Source organism: Oikopleura dioica, chromosome 2 (genome assembly GCF_907165135.1).
Source record: "Oikopleura dioica chromosome 2, OKI2018_I68_1.0, whole genome shotgun sequence".
In the NCBI taxonomy this organism is placed as follows: Eukaryota; Metazoa; Chordata; class Appendicularia; order Copelata; family Oikopleuridae; genus Oikopleura; species Oikopleura dioica.
Window position 1 is genome coordinate 1,222,767 of NC_137292.1, and position 15,192 is coordinate 1,237,958.

Sequence of the window (15,192 nt, forward strand, 5' to 3'; positions counted from 1 at the left end):
TCGTTAGTAACAAAGTATTGAAAATACATATTTTCTCTAGAAACAGTAAGCAACCATCGATTTATTTTCATTTTTTGCTATTCACGCAGTAAAACAGAGAAAAAATGCACGGTGGATACGGAATGCCCCAGCAAGCACCGCCCATGCAGCAGGCACCGCCACCACCACCACCTCACCAGAACAACTTCAACAACATGCAGCCGATAACGAATCAGCCTATGCCAAAAGACGAGTACAATCACAATCAGTCTTTAAGTGTATAAAACGATTTCTAGACCTCTTGAAATGCCTACACAAGAACAAAGCTTGGTTGGAAATTTGACAATTTGCTGTGCAACAATTTTCAACGCAATTTGCTGCCCCTTCACAATCTGGAACGTCGTCAATGTTGTCCAAGGTAAACTTATCAATAATCACAGAAAAATAGGATCGATCTAGAATACGAGCGCGCCGTTATCTTGCGAAACGGTATCATCCAAGGAAAAGCGTCTGGCCCAGGACTCTTCTGCATCATTCCAGGACCAGATGAATTCAAGCGAATTGATCTTCGAGAGAGAGCTGTTGACATTATGCCTCAGGTAGGGAAATCAACCTTGACGAAAGCTATCCCTTCTTAGCAAGTTTTGACGAAAGACTCCGTCCCACTCAGAGTCGATGCTGTTGTCTACTACAAAATTTTCGATCCAACAAAAATGGTCCTTCGAGTCACTGACGCCAATGCCTCGACCATTCAAACATGCGCGACCAATCTCAGAAGCTGTCTTTGTAAGTCAAATTCTTCATTCTCATTTCTCATTTTTCAATTTTTAAGCAAACTACGATCTTCGTCAGATTCTAGACAACATGCCAGCTATTACAAACCAGCTCCTCCAGCAAGTTGATAAGGCAACGGATCCCTGGGGAATCCAAGTCACCAAAGTCGAGATTAAAGACGTCCGACTTCCTCCCCAGATTCAGCGATCTATGGCCGCCGAAGCCGAGTCTTCTCGGGAAGCAAAAGCTAAGGTAAACCCTCAATATAAATATCATTCTCAAAAAATCATAGATCCTCGCCGCTGAAGGAGAAAAACACGCGTCAGAGGCTCTCTCCGAAGCAGCTGCAATCATGAACGAAGCTCCCGCCGCTCTGCAGCTTCGATATCTTCAGACTTTGGCTCAAATCTCCACTGAAAATCCATCAACAATTCTCTTCCCGCTTCCGATGTCCCTGGCTCAGTAAATGAAGACATAAAAGAGAAAGAAAACAGAATATTTATTTAAAACTGTAAAACTATATTCTATTTATGAAATAAAATAAAAATTTTTTTAGAAAATTGTTTATTTTTCCTCAAAAAAACAGAAAAATCTATACAAAAAGAACTCTTTCAAAATCGAAGACTATCCATAAGGATTGCCATAATTCATTCCATCGCAAACAACAGCAACTTGTCCACCTTCGCAGCATTGGAGTGTATCCTTATCGAAGGTTTTTCCTCCGCAGCAGCCTCTTGTGTTATCGTAGGAGTAATAAGGGAATCTATCGGGATAAGCTCCGCAGCATTGATCTGGTGGAAAGCCAGGTCCACCGCCGGTTGCGATGCAGGTTGCAGTGTCGAAGCCATTTTCTAGAAAAACGGGTTGAAAAGTGGGCCGTAAGTGTTGAGAGACCTGTGGAAAACTCATCGTTGAATTCGATCGCAGATTGGAAAAGAGAGACCGCGAGTTTGACATCGCATTCGCAGGCATTTCGCTCGCAGGTTCCCTCGGCCCCGGCAAGCTCGCATGAGATTTCTGAGCTCTCGGCAAAATACAGGACATCACTTAAAGGTTTTGGTCATCAATCAATATTTTATTGTTCAAGGGAGAAACAAACTGTGAATAGAATCATTGATTTCATTTAAGAGTAATTGTGACGATCACTTCAGTCAGATTTGGCCTTATAACTTAATTTTAAATTGAATTATGGTCTTTCCTACAAACAATCAATGCCTTAGAACAAGCTGTTTAAAGTTCAAAAAATCTCGATCGTCCGGTAGACATAAAAACTTTGAATCAAAAAATCAAAATATTTACCTGTAGGTTGAGCTTATCCCATTACAGTTAGAATCGTCTTGATTGATACAATCATAGCACTTATTCCAACTTCGACAAGCAGTGTCCAAGTTATCCGTTGGCGTTCCCTTATTCGAGTTCGCCCAATTTTCCGGACTATAAAACTGGCACCAGCAGCCGTAGCCATTTAGAATTTGGTCATAAGTCGGCAAATTTGCAGAATCAGGTGAGTTCTGAAGAAGCCAGTAGAGAATGTCTGCAACTTTGTCTCGATTGTCGCCGATTTTCAATGCTCGCTGGGTTGGGAGAAGCTTTGCTCCGGCTGGTAAATTCGACGGCTTTTTTGATTTCAAAATTGTTTTCCGCAAAAAATGGATAAAAAAAATGATGTTTTTAAGAAATTTTCCTTTTTGTTGTTTTTGTTCTTCTTCTTTTTGTTTCTACCACCACCTCTCAGGATATTTCCCATGTTGTAGCCGGGAAGGGACTCCCCTGTATTCTCGAAATAGTCCAGATCCACGGCCTCAACGAGTGCCAACCCTAAAGCTGCAATTTTCATCTTCGAAAAATTCTTGTAAAAAATATTCTTCGAAACTGCTTTGGTATGATCTCTTTCGCAACAATAAACTGCATCCAGCCTTGATGGTCTTGGTTAAAAAGGGTCAATTCTCCACAGCGGCTGGATTTTCATGGGTGGCGGTCGTCGGATGAAGCAGTTTTGGTAATTTGGCGCGACCGCGGGAAATTATTTCTAAGCAAGATGCACGTCTCCACTGCAGTAGGCCCTCACCGCCGAGGTGACATGATTACTTTGAAGTGAATCAAGTTGGTGCAAATGGCATTTTCGATGATGCAAGAATTAATACTTCAAATTAATTCAATTGAATTTAGAAGTTGAGCATTTGCCTTTGAGTTTGAGGCATCTGATGCTAATGCAAAGATTCTATCTCTTAAATATTTTAAACCTAGGTTTGGGGTTAAGGTTAGGATTTTGCAAAGCTCAAAAAAATTGGGAAGTTGTCAGAAACCGACAAAAAATTCCGACAAATTTTGCGTGGAAATTTTCAACCAATAAGGAACCTGGATTCGGCTGACCGGCCAATCAGTAGCCGAGAAGCCGCCCACGCAAAATTTGTCGATATTTTTGTCGGTTCCTGACGCCACCCCGAATAATTGAATCTGTCAGGAGTCCACAAGTTCAATTTTGTCATTCAAATTCTTGGCTATTCTGGACATTCGAACTATCGAAAATTGATATGCAGATATCAACTATCGATGGAAAAAAATTAAGAATTCATCAAATTCGGATGTGTTTGAGTTCAAGTCTACCCAGCTAAGTGTATATCTTACAAGCTTTGGCGTGAGAGAACACTTAAATTAAAAATTAACGCTTCTTTTTTTTAACAAAAGAAAATCAAATTACGAAATACCTTTCGTGGTACTCTCTTCTATGATTCCGTGTCACAAAAATAAGAGAATACTAAGAAAAAAGTTTGCTTAGAGCCGATGGCGTCATATGATGACTTTGCATAAAATATCATTGTCGCAGAAGAAAAAGGGATGATTTCGAGAAAAAGAGCGAAGAATAAAAAGCTGCTGAAAATACGAAAATAACGACTTTATAAACCGAAATCTAGGTTTCAAGGTAATTTTTCTACCTTAATCTAGCCCTTACCCATTTTCTAGCCGAAACCCTAACCTTTACTCAAACCCTCTCTTTCTTTCCATATCAATTTCAGAACAAAAACTCTACGAGCGATCGACAACAGTAAATAAAGCCAAGGAAAGACGCGAAAACCCCGTCCTTTTTTCGAGAGGTACTTAGCATACGCTATTGGAGCATCAATAAATATTGCGTCGATCGTGCCACCGCAAAAATATCCGAGAAAAGCCTGTTGATCCGCAAGAGAAAGGAACACGAATGAATGAGAAATTTGGAGCTGAACAGAAGCGCTAAGAAAAAGTAAGTATCCGAATAGGCATTTTTCTTCGTGTACGCCGGTTTGGAATAAAACATAACGCGGATAATGATTTACTGTGTCGAGAAAAGAGGAATATTAGATGGTCTAAGAAACGATTTTCTCAGTCTGTAAATGGGGAGACTTATCAGTTGTTAGATACAGTTTATCATGGATACGGACAATTTGAAAGGAAAACGTAAACAAATAAACTGATTCAGAAACAGAAACAATGATCCATTGCGACGGTACAACTACATGGCGATCTTCAAGATCAACTGCTTTAACAAAAAAATGGTCGTCAAAAACCGATCCTCAAATTCAAACTCAAACTCGGATCTTTCACTCGCAGACAAGTGTATTCAAGAAGCTGAGGAAAAAGAAAGATCCCAGAGATTCTCGAAACTCGATGAAAATGATGAAACGAAAATCGAGGGATCAGCTTGCAGACAAGATGAAGACGATGTACCAAAATGGGTCAATGAACCAATCAGATTTCCTCCGACCCTAACCACCGACAGTTTTGACAACCATGAGCTTCTGGAATCTCCCAACCTTCGGCTTCGAAAACCTGCAGCTATCAAACGATCTGGCACCGCGGAAACAGAAGCAGAATCTAACTGCGATTTCAAGGATCACTCCAAATGCAAAAGAAAACCCATTGGCAAACAGCTTGTAGGTCAGGTTACTAATATTCAAACATACGGTTTTATAACCCGATTCCGTTGTGTTAGCTAAACATATGCTTAATTAAGTAACTGAGTTAAGTTCTGACAAAGATGTTAATATTTTATCTTGTATATTTATGCATTGGCGCTCTTGCTTTTAGTCACATGGAGTCTGACGCAGAAACTAAACGGTAATTACAGACATGACAGTAACTGCGACACAATAACCTAAATAACACGAAAATAAGGTGCAATAAGGCAGTGACAAACGTAGCCAGCAGTAAAAACGACTTCACTACAAAGGTAAACGGAAAAAATTAACAAGTCTTCATGATGACTGATTTTAGTATTTCTACATATTTGGGCTGAATTTAAAATTCTGCCGAGCCATCGACGAGTTTGTCGAAGGCCGCAGCGACGAATATTTGGACGCGAATCAGAAGATGATGAGCTTTTTCTTTACTTGGAGAGCGTCAAGTAGGGGTCGATTTGATTCTATAAAGGACCATTGATTGATTCTAGATTGCTCAAGGGAAATGGAAAAGCCGATTTGGGAGGCGGTCCAGGCGGAACCAAAAGAGCTTATTGATCAGGAATTGAGTCGAAAATCGTCTAAAAAACCAAATTTTCAGATAAAGGCGATTTAAACTTGAGGCTCAAGTCTTGAGCAAATAAAAACTCATCAAACAGTACGTCACGACTTGGAGAAACATTTCCCAACTGAAGCTCGCTGAAAATTTCGACCACGAAATTCTGATTGTTTCTGGAAGAACTATGCGAAGAGTGATTCAAAGAACTGCCCAATTCGGGATCAATAATTTTCTCGCTCTGAAGACGGATTGTACTGATAACTGGAATTTCCACAACTCATTTTTCTTCGCTGGTACAGTTGCAACTACGATTGGTTATGGAAGCATCACGCCAAAAACTGAAGGGAACGGCTTTCATTTCTAAGAAAGAGGAATAATTTTCGCAATTTTTAAGCCTCGAAAAAGAAGGAAAAGCATTTTGCATCGTCTTCACCATGATCGGCATCCCCTTTTTCGCCTTCATGGTTAATCGAATATCCGACTTGATCATGGAAAGCTTAAAATTTCTGAAACGAACATTGAACTTTGGCAAATTCGTCCTTCATTTGACTTACATCGGGGTCGGTTTCGTCGCTTTGATTTTCATACCTGCCAGAATTTTTATGAAAATCGAGGGATGGTCTGCTCTTGAAGCGGTTTATTTTATCATTGTTTCGCTGACAACGATTGGTTTTGGCGATTATTCGCCGCGAATGGACCCGCCAAAGGAACAAGGTGAGAAAGGTGGTTGAAATCAAGGAAGACTAACCCCTCTTCAGCGTATTCGAAACACAACGAAACCGCCTGCCTTTTCGAGCTGATCAATCCGATTCCCTCTCGAAATGTGAATGTAGAAACAGGGCTGACGACAAGCTGTGACAAGGACAAATGGAGCGATTCCCTTCAAAAATCGTATAATATTTACCGAGTCGCAGTTTTTCTCTGGATTTTGATCGGGCTTTCTTGGATTGGTGGTGTGGTTAACATAATTACAAATTTCTTCCATACTGGAATGAATGATATGAAGTTAGACAAATTCTAAGACGAAAAATTCATCATTTCTAGGGCTCCAAAACTGCATCTAAAACGCACGTTTATTTCGGATTGCTTTGTGAAATACTGCATTCCCGCGAACTACAAGCATTTATGCTCAAAAGAGCAGCTCAAATGGACAACTTATGCGACCCCAGCGCCAAACTCACCTGGTGCTTCGAGAAAAAGAAACACGAAAACAATGCTGATGGTCGATTATGATGGGACAGATAATTCTTATCATAGGTAAGCTCCTTTCTGTGAGAATTATTTATTACGCCGAAGTTTAGCTGCTCAAACTGACCAATTTTCTTGAAGAAAAACAAAAGAAAATCACTTTTAAGAAAATCTTCCATGTTTATAAAATATACGAAAGAAATTTGAATAAAATATATCCGAAAAACAACTCGGAATAACCAGGAGACAAAGTGGTATCATCTTCTAGCTTCTCAAATTTTTCAAGCTCCAAGAAAAGCGACAACGTTGAGGAGACAACTGTGCTATCGCGGTTTAACTTGGTGGCGCAAGGAGGAAAACACTGCGGTCGGCGGCGACGGAAATTTCATTAATTCAGAATTTCAAGTTTTTGTTTTTTCTTGCTTGTTGTTGTTCGTGCCGTGTTCACGAAAATAATAAAAAACGCAAGTTTATCGGAAATTTCGTTTTTCAAAAAACAAATTCATTTTTACGAAAAGGGAAAAAACAAGAAGAAACGCGATTTGCTTATTTTTCATTTTTGAATTTTTGGTTTGGTGAGTCGCATTTTATTTTATTATTGACAAGCATTATAAAAAAACTTAAAAATGTACATGAGGTTTTGAAAAAGAAAGGATGTTTCACAATATTTAAGCTTGAAGAAAGAAAAGAGATCCGATTCGCGAATTCTGGCAGATTTCAAACGAGTGTTTCGCGAATTTGCTTCAGTTCTACTTTTGAGTCCATCTTTGTTATCGGTTTCTGCGGCTTTTTGAGCGGCTTCAAACTCGACTCGGAAGCGCCCATGGAGCTGACGGCTGAATCGGAGTCTGGTAGACTGGAATCCGAGTCGAATTGGCTCGATTCGTATTTGGCGAGTTTTTGAGGATTGGATAAGGAAAGGTCGACTTTTCGAAGCTCAAAAATGTTTTCGTTAAAAAATTTATGGAAAAGCCGGGAGCGGCTTTAAATCTTAAATTTTGAAAAAAGAAAAATTTCGAGCTGATTCCTGATTCACTGAAATTGCCGCCATCGCTTGACTGGGATTTTGTCGATTGGACTTCCAAGTGCTCCATTTTCTGGGAAGCGTGTTTGGAGTTATGCGCGTAAGCAAGGATCTGTTCCTCGAGCTCCTCGACGCTTCCGCTCGCGCTTTGTATCGCTAGCTTCTCAAGCATAAGTTTTCGAGTCAAAATGCAAGAGTCCAGTTGCTCCACTTCCAGCGACAGCATGTCGGATTCCGCCGCCAGCCTGAAATTTAACAGTCAATTTTCGATTTTAAAATGAAAATGATGAAAAAATTTCGAAGCTTTTGAAATTTAATCCGACTTTTCAAAAACTAATCCTTCCAAAATTTTTGAAAATTACCTGAGATTGACAAATAAATGAGCCTCAATTTTCGTCTGAATAATCCTCGACCGCTCGATTTGCTCCTGAGTCAGCTCAATTTCCTTCGGCAGCCCCTTTCTCTTCTCCGAGGAAATGCTCGAATTGAGACCTGCTTCGACATGTTTTACGCTGGAAATTCGCTCGTCAATCAGGCCAACTTGTTCTGTTAGATCGTCGAGCTCGTCTTGCATCGAAATGATTTGAAGGGCGTGTTCGATGGCGGCGATTTCGGAGGAAACGGAGGACTCGAGAGAGGTGAGTTTGTCGAGTTTTTCTTGGAAGGCGACGCACTCTCCGAGGACTCCGCGACGGGCGATTTCTGAAAGAGAAGATAAATAACAGTTTTGGGCGTTTTATTGGGCACAAGTTTTTTGGGCATTTTCTTGATTTTCAAATTTTTTTTGACTCAAATTTTGGGGACTTGTCAGGAGCCCACAAAAAACCCCGACAAATTTTACGCGGAAATTTTTGACCAATCAGAAGCCTTGATTCGGCCAACCGGCCAATCAGCAGTCGAGAAGCCGTCCACGCAAAGATTTTTCGAGATTTTTGTCCATTCGTGACATCACCCGAAATTTTTGACATTTTTTTTAGAAAATTCTAGTTTCCAAATTTTCGACTTCGAAAAGCGCTAGAATATGATTTTTTCTTGCTATTTGCTAACAAATGCAATTAACAACAGTCGCCACCACAAAAGGAAAGGGCCAAGGAACTGAGGACTTTCTTTGGCCTTCTTTTCTAGAGCAATGCGGATGGATTGATGTGGCGGCGCTCCATTGAGTCGCCAGAAAGTCGCTCTTGTTATCAAATTGCTTTTGGGAAAATAATTTTGCGGTCTTTACTTTTCTGATTAGAAAGCAGCCAGCGATCGTGAAAGACACTTACTATTATCGGGTAAAACCAATTTTTGGAACTAATTTTTATGGAAAGGGTTTTTATTGGCCGGTAGGCCAAATACAGCAATCTTATTGGGAATCCAAAAATACACTTCCAAAAATTGGTTTAGTCCCTATTATCGTCATTTTGATACCGATAGCAATAGAAAACCTAGAATCGCCGCTTGTATAAAATCAAACAATGGGAAAAAAGCCTGAGTCAGGGCCTGAATTAATCGAATCTTTATAAGTCGAAAATGGAAAGACTATTTTAGTCCAAAATATTGCGCATTTCCCAATCCACTTTGAATTTGTCAATCCTGCCCAGAGACTTGCGCTTATCCCTGGTCACCACAATATACAAGTGCCTGTCGGGACGTGGCTTCGCAAGAAAGAAAAATACTGTAAGATTACCTTCTTGATTCGCTTCTTCTTCATCCGAGTTCGACGAGCTTGAGGACGAGCCAGACGAACCAGTTGTCGAATTTGATGCTCCGGAAAAATCGGCGCTGGAGCCAAAAGTGTCGGAAGAAGTTGTCGTTGTTGTTGTTGAACCAGATGTGGCGGCGGAGGATTCCAGGAGGGCGATAACAGGGCCGTCGATAAAGGTTTCCTAGAAGAATTTGAAGAATAACTTTCATGAAAATCAATTTTTCTCAAAAAAAATCTTTTTTTTTTGACCAATCAAATAACTTTTAAAATGCCTTTGGCGAATAAGAAAGCTCGATTTAAAAATTTTTAATTTAAAAAAAACATTGAGAAAATCCGAGTTTCTTATTGGATAAGTGCCTCTCTCGGGCATTTTTATTGGGGGAAAATAAACAGAGAAAATTCAGATATTCAGGCTATTTTTTGAAATAATCTTTGCTTTTTGAAGCTGATTTTTTGGCAAATGTTTCGGTTTAACATTTTGAAAGAATCGCAGTTTCTAAACGACATTTCAGTTGTCGCATCTGGAAATGCGTGAGGGAAGCTAAGGCGCTGTACTGAATATTCTTCTTGTTTGAAATGATGCGCTCACTTTGTCTTCCCGTGGACTTTCCTGATAATTTAACGGAAAAGCTCTCTTTTAGAAATTGAAAAGAAGGTTAATCCTTCAATTTTTTATAAAGTACTCTAAAATCTTATCAGTCGAATTTGGCTGGATATTACGCGAGTCGAGATCAAATTTTAAAAATCGTGCGGTTTTAACCCCTAGACATCGGTCATCGTAACGTGGCTTCGCGTGCAATTATCGGCAAGCTGAGGCTCTAATGCTGAATTTTAATTCATTCTCAGTTGAAATTGAAATTTGTGGAAATGGTTATTTCTGCTTATTAAGATTTTATCTGTAAAATGATGATCAATTACCAACGAGGTTAAATTTCGTAGATTTCTCAAAAAAATTGACACTTTCAAAGGGATACCCTTAAATTTGAATATCCCCTAAAGGTCAGGGTCGATAACCTGTGTGGAAACCTGACTCAGGGTTCTGAAAAACCTTTAGTTAAAAGCTGCTTGAAAATTTCAAAAGGCCATTTTTAGAGAAATGCGCAGCTTTTCGACTGAAGATTTTTAAGGACCCTGAGTCAGGTTTCTACGCAGGTAACCGAAGCCAAATAAGGGTGTATCACAACTAAATTCAGTCAATTTCGAGCTGATTGAGCTTTTATTTATCCAAAATAATCGCAAATTGTGAATAAAATGACCCGCTGTTGCGCGCCTTAATTGCCCTAGAATTGCATTATCTAAGCCTTGCCGATGTTTCAATATTGTCAAGATAACGTTGTGCCACGTTTCGAGTATCTCGCCGTTTGACGAATTATAGAATAGTCGCTTCTTGCGTTGCGACATTTCAAATAAATTGATGGCGATAAAAATAGAAGAGCGGACCAAGAGACGCTCGAGTACCGAAAAAAAGAGCGGAATTGAAAATAATTAATAAAAAGAGTGTTTTTCTGTTTAAATTTGGCATCAATAAATAATCGAAAAAAACGAGAGTTATTTTGTGTTCGGCAAAACATGTCAAATGTGAAAGAGAACACGTGAATTCGGTGTTAACAGGAGATCATTAGTGTTCATCGGATTTGTACACCGTCATTTCAAAATAGAAAATTTCATGAAGAAGGGGTGCCTTCAAAGGGCCTTTTCAGTTTTTTAATGAAAGCCCTTGATCCAGTGAAAAAAATGGTTCTCACCTTGGCTCCGATGAAATTTGGGCGCTTTCGACGGGTATTCTTCCGAAGACTCTTGCTCGGCTGATTGTGGCGGAAAGAGATTGAAGAGTTCTTCTTGAGATAAAACTTGACGAACGGCTGCTCGGCTTTCCACGATTTCCAGACTTAACGAAAAATATCAAAAAATATCCTTCATTAGCACATACCATAAAAAGTCGAAAAAATGGATTTTTATACATTTTAAAAAAAATTTCAATTACTGGAAAAAATATGTAACGATAACTAATCTCTGTATGGGCAGATCCGTTTTTTTTATCATGATACAACAAGTTTGACTTTCGAGAAGACACTATCCATTTTTCGTATTTACGAATTTTTAATAAAAGAGAGACACTCAAATTTTTATTTTGAGAAAAGACAACTGAAAAATCGATAAGGCTCGTTTTTTCAAGTCCTGCTGAGTAGGAGCTCGAGTGGCTAGCTTGTCAACGTTCAATTCTCAGCATTTTCGTCGTGGCTCATCATAATTTTTTTCGTGAATAAAAATACGCGGCGGTGCATTTTGGATTTATCGGTTTTAACGCCGCGCAACACGAATCCAACACCGTGAATCTTTCGTGGAAAGCGGCGATATGCATTTTTGAACAAACCTTTGAGCAGTTTTGTCCTCGGCGGGAGGGGGCGTTCGATGCCGCGCCAGGACTCGACGATGACATAATTTCTGTTATCGAGAGTTGCTCCCGACGCGTTATACTCGCAGCTGTCCATCGCCAGCGCGCCGATAACTTCGTTTACCGTTGTTCGCATCGTCAAATTCCGGATCTGCTTTTCTTCTTTCCCGAACCACACGGTTACGTCTCCCAGCTTAATTAAGGCGGTTAGCGTTTAGTTCACTTCAAGCATCAAGAAAATTTCAAGAGCTTCGTCTTGATTTTAAGGGGGTAGAAACAGCTTTTTTCCGAAAACGGCGATTTTTGACCGGCGCTACAGACAAGAGAATCTTACATTTTCAAATTTTCTCTTTAGGTTTAGATAGATACATCTTAGATCTAAGAACATCTCTCTCGAAATTTGTTTTAGTCATCAAATTTTTGAGTAAGCGGGCTCAGAAGCAGCTCATCTCTCCGAAATTCTCGATATTCGCAAATTTTTAAACACGTTTATCTCGAGTCCCCTGATAATTAAACAAATTTCATTCACATTTTTGTGAAGCTTAACCCTTTTTCTAGGAACATTTATGAGGAAATTTCGTGAACATAAATAAATCTTATGTTTTCTTTTATGTTGCTGCAGTCCAAGATAGAGAAAGCTGTATCTACCCCCTTAAAGCTAGAAAAACATGATCATAAAAATCAGTTTTAATTTCAAATTGGAAAAAAAATATAAAAAAATAAAATGAAGAAACAAGCTTTAAGGGTGTAGTAGTCGATTAAGCCAATTTCGCTGAAGATACCCTTAATCCTAGTTTTTCTGATAAAACTCGATTTTTAACAGAGTGACACCCTTATTTCTTTTTTTTCTCAAGCCACCCTTAACCCTAACCTGATGACACCCTTAACCAAATTCAAAATCTTTGCAGAAGAGGTCTGAATTTGAACATTGTCATTTTTCGACTCTAAAAAGCCGTGGGAACACATTTTGGAAACAAGCGCGTAAAACCGGCGGTGTAAGACTTTGAGGCAGCGGGCGGCGAATTTTAAAATTGTGCGGGAGATTATGACGGGATTGAGGTCACTTTTTGTAAAGTAAACGAGAAAGGTGGGAAAGTCGGTAATACAAGTCGCGATTTGCAAAACGTGATGGATTACGGTGAAAATTGAAGTTAGGATTTGACGGTCGAATTTAAGGGTATCGAGAAGGATTTTTCTTTGTCGCGAAAATTCTGAGTTTTATGGGCTTATATACCCTTACGAGTAAAATCCGGCTTTTACGGAAATTTTTGAGGGAAAAAAAATCGTGTGGGGGTCCCTTAAGTATTATTTGATAATAAAGCTGAGTAAGCCCAGAAACGAAAACATTAACTTGCTTCGGGATGATTTGGAAGGTCCCTTAAAATAGCGGGGCTGAGTAAACAACAGGCATAAAACAACATTCCAGGCCCGTTTTTTTCATTCCCAAGCAAAGGACGCTAATCCCTTCGCAAAGTTTAGACCTCCAGCTCTCCTATTTGGATAAACAAATCAATGTTCACGGCGCCGCAAATCGCGATATCGCCATGTCCATCTGCCTTCCGTTCACCAAATTAATTTTTAATTCGCTCTTGAATCAAGAACCTCGATGGCCTAAAAATTGATAAACAAATAAAGTCGGAATTCCGCATTTTTCATTCGAAATCGTGAATATTCCCCTTTTTTTTCTTCCCGCGAAATACAGTTAAATAAAGTAAGCCCTCAAAAAACAGCGTCAAACCACATTGAAGTGGCTCGACCCAGCCTTGTCAAAATTTTACGAAAGTCTTGGCGGCAGCTACGAAAGCTAACCCAACAGGGCTTACGCTAAGCCCCTGTGTAAACTCTATCCCTTCATTTTTTACTCGGCATTTTCCAATTCAACGCTTCTATGCGAAATTCTCGAAGAATTCGAGGGCTGGGGATAAATCCTTAGAAGGAAACCTTATTATTTTCAAAGAAGGAGATTACGCAGAAATTTTAGACAGTTTATTTTGCACAGGATTTTAAGGGTATCAACAATGAAAACTTAAAATTGAAATCTTCTTAAAAATTGTTTATTTTTAAAGGCAATATCAAATTTTTCAAATAAGAATTCAAGCTACAAAAATTTTACTCAAAAATATCACCTGGGAAGCCCTTAAAAACCCTTCCGCTTATTCTAATTTTCAATTTTCCGCAAATTAGCGCATCAAAAAGCTCCCCTAAAGTTCGCCATTTCGCCTGGCCTATATCACCCGCCTTGCCTAAATATTGCATCATTTGAAAAGAAAACCCAAGGGCCCTTGAACGCCCAATCATCGCGCTGCGCGCAATTTGAAAATCAATGGCGCGCGAAATTTAGGGGCTTCGAATCCTGCTTTTTAGAACCTTCGCTTCTTTTACTTTTCGAGGCGATTATGTAATCTTGAATCTTGATAAAAATAAAGATCAAAAAGATGTCTTTTGAAGAGCTTTCCAAATTGAAAAATTAAGGGTATCAAAAGCCTTTTTCAAGACCTTCTGTTTTGCTCTGAAAATTCCCAATTAAAGTGTTTGATACCCTTAAATTCGCAAATTTCGTCTTATGAAATATTTAGGGACTTTTCTCATTTCCATTTTACCTTGTCAAAATCTGGTTTTCTTGAACATAAATATCCTTTCAAAAATATTTATTCGACTTTTACAAACAAGCTTTTCTCTATTTCGGAAATGAAAAATTTCAAAAAACTCAAACATATAAAACAAGGTGTGAAAATCGTCCAAAACAAACAAACCCGAAAATTTGAAATAAGGGTCTCTCTCTTTTAACTCACCACTTCTGGTTTCCGACGAGTCGTTTTTCCAGGCCGAGGTCTTCTGCTTCCAGTCGTTTTCATGAAATCTCTCGGTTCTGGATCATGGTCTTTCAGCTTTTCTCGCGTCTTCTTTACTTTCTCCATCTCTTTCTTGGGGTTGGAAAAATTTGCTTTTAGAAATTTGAAATTCCGGGATTTTCGTGTTTTCAAAAAAACTTTTGAGCGCGCGCTCGGGCGATGCGCGAAAGGGACGGAGAGCGCGGCCGCTAGGGGGTTTCGCGATCGGCGGACCCCTGTTTTTCAATGCGCGCGTAGAATGAAGAACGCATCGGAAATGGGCGCTAGCGCGAGTTTTCTGGAGAGGATGACTTTTTTGGTCATTCCGTCACAAAAAAAGAGGGCTAAACCAATTTATGGAAGGGAATTTTCGGATTACCAATAAGATTGCTGTATTTGGCCTACCGGCCAATCACAACCTTTTCCATAAAAATCTGTTCCAAAAAACTCGTTCTACCCGAAAAAAGAGGGTTAAACTAATCTATGGAATTAATTTTATGGATCAACGTCTGATTGGCCGGCTGGCAAAATACAGCAATCTTATTGGTTATCCGAAAATACACTTTCATAAATTAGTTAACTCCAAAAAGACGATAGTCTTAGGTTTGATTTCTGATAAATGGATTCACTTATGATAAAGATCATGTCCTTATTCATGTTTTGTCGTATCTTTGGCAAGGTACAAGCTTGAAATCAAGTTGAAATGTGAAAAGATGGAGGTTGATTCAATGAGATTATGCGAAGGCGACTCTCTGATGCGAATAAGAAACGCTCGATTATGCAGATGGGATGAGTTGAGAGAAGCAGCGCCAGAACA

The 15,192-nt window shown here is 39.4% G+C and overlaps 4 protein-coding genes across 4 annotated transcripts; 2 read left to right on the forward strand and 2 right to left on the reverse strand.

Annotated features, from left to right (window-relative positions):
- Positions 1–71: 71 nt before the first annotated feature.
- LOC145698978 (stomatin-like) lies at positions 72–1,285 on the forward strand. Its single transcript, XM_081776221.1, has 6 exons — positions 72–232; positions 276–397; positions 439–578; positions 618–765; positions 812–1,005; positions 1,046–1,285. Exons 1-6 carry the CDS (start codon positions 105–107, stop codon positions 1,217–1,219), a joined length of 906 nt encoding a protein of 301 aa, XP_081632347.1. The 5' UTR covers positions 72–104; the 3' UTR covers positions 1,220–1,285.
- An 18-nt stretch (positions 1,286–1,303) lies between these two features.
- LOC145696337 (uncharacterized) lies at positions 1,304–2,590 on the reverse strand. Its single transcript, XM_081773358.1, has 4 exons — positions 2,482–2,590; positions 2,053–2,437; positions 1,648–1,799; positions 1,304–1,604 (listed from the first exon to the last, which is right to left on the reverse strand). Exons 1-4 carry the CDS (start codon positions 2,588–2,590, stop codon positions 1,378–1,380), a joined length of 873 nt encoding a protein of 290 aa, XP_081629484.1. The 3' UTR covers positions 1,304–1,377.
- A 1,657-nt stretch (positions 2,591–4,247) lies between these two features.
- Positions 4,248–6,561, forward strand: LOC145696340 (uncharacterized). Its single transcript, XM_081773362.1, has 10 exons — positions 4,248–4,695; positions 4,758–4,848; positions 4,906–4,960; positions 5,005–5,134; positions 5,180–5,295; positions 5,348–5,597; positions 5,653–5,961; positions 6,006–6,252; positions 6,292–6,504; positions 6,549–6,561. Exons 1-10 carry the CDS (start codon positions 4,248–4,250, stop codon positions 6,559–6,561), a joined length of 1,872 nt encoding a protein of 623 aa, XP_081629488.1.
- Positions 6,562–7,059: 498 nt separating this feature from the next.
- On the reverse strand, positions 7,060–14,520 carry LOC145699023 (uncharacterized). The gene is made up of 6 exons (XM_081776274.1): positions 14,337–14,520; positions 11,524–11,737; positions 10,895–11,037; positions 9,132–9,330; positions 7,822–8,161; positions 7,060–7,704 (listed from the first exon to the last, which is right to left on the reverse strand). Exons 1-6 carry the CDS (start codon positions 14,460–14,462, stop codon positions 7,236–7,238), a joined length of 1,491 nt encoding a protein of 496 aa, XP_081632400.1. The 5' UTR covers positions 14,463–14,520; the 3' UTR covers positions 7,060–7,235.
- Positions 14,521–15,192: the final 672 nt, after the last annotated feature.

Coding starts and splice junctions, on each gene's coding strand:
- LOC145698978 (XM_081776221.1), top strand. CDS start 105: ATGCACGGTGGATACGGAATGCCCCAGCAAGCACCGCCCATGCAGCAG. Junction 766..811: donor CAATCTCAGAAGCTGTCTTT/GTAAGTCAAATT, acceptor TCAATTTTTAAG/CAAACTACGATCTTCGTCAG. Junction 1,006..1,045: donor CTCGGGAAGCAAAAGCTAAG/GTAAACCCTCAA, acceptor AAAAAATCATAG/ATCCTCGCCGCTGAAGGAGA.
- LOC145696337 (XM_081773358.1), bottom strand. CDS start 2,590: ATGAAAATTGCAGCTTTAGGGTTGGCACTCGTTGAGGCCGTGGATCTG. Junction 2,438..2,481: donor CATGGGAAATATCCTGAGAG/GTGGTGGTAGAA, acceptor AACAACAAAAAG/GAAAATTTCTTAAAAACATC. Junction 1,605..1,647: donor CAACGATGAGTTTTCCACAG/GTCTCTCAACAC, acceptor CCGTTTTTCTAG/AAAATGGCTTCGACACTGCA.
- LOC145696340 (XM_081773362.1), top strand. CDS start 4,248: ATGGCGATCTTCAAGATCAACTGCTTTAACAAAAAAATGGTCGTCAAA. Junction 5,135..5,179: donor CTTTACTTGGAGAGCGTCAA/GTAGGGGTCGAT, acceptor GATTGATTCTAG/ATTGCTCAAGGGAAATGGAA. Junction 5,296..5,347: donor AACCAAATTTTCAGATAAAG/GCGATTTAAACT, acceptor CTCATCAAACAG/TACGTCACGACTTGGAGAAA.
- LOC145699023 (XM_081776274.1), bottom strand. CDS start 14,462: ATGGAGAAAGTAAAGAAGACGCGAGAAAAGCTGAAAGACCATGATCCA. Junction 11,038..11,523: donor GAGGACAAAACTGCTCAAAG/GTTTGTTCAAAA, acceptor TTTTTCGTTAAG/TCTGGAAATCGTGGAAAGCC. Junction 7,705..7,821: donor CATTTATTTGTCAATCTCAG/GTAATTTTCAAA, acceptor GTTAAATTTCAG/GCTGGCGGCGGAATCCGACA.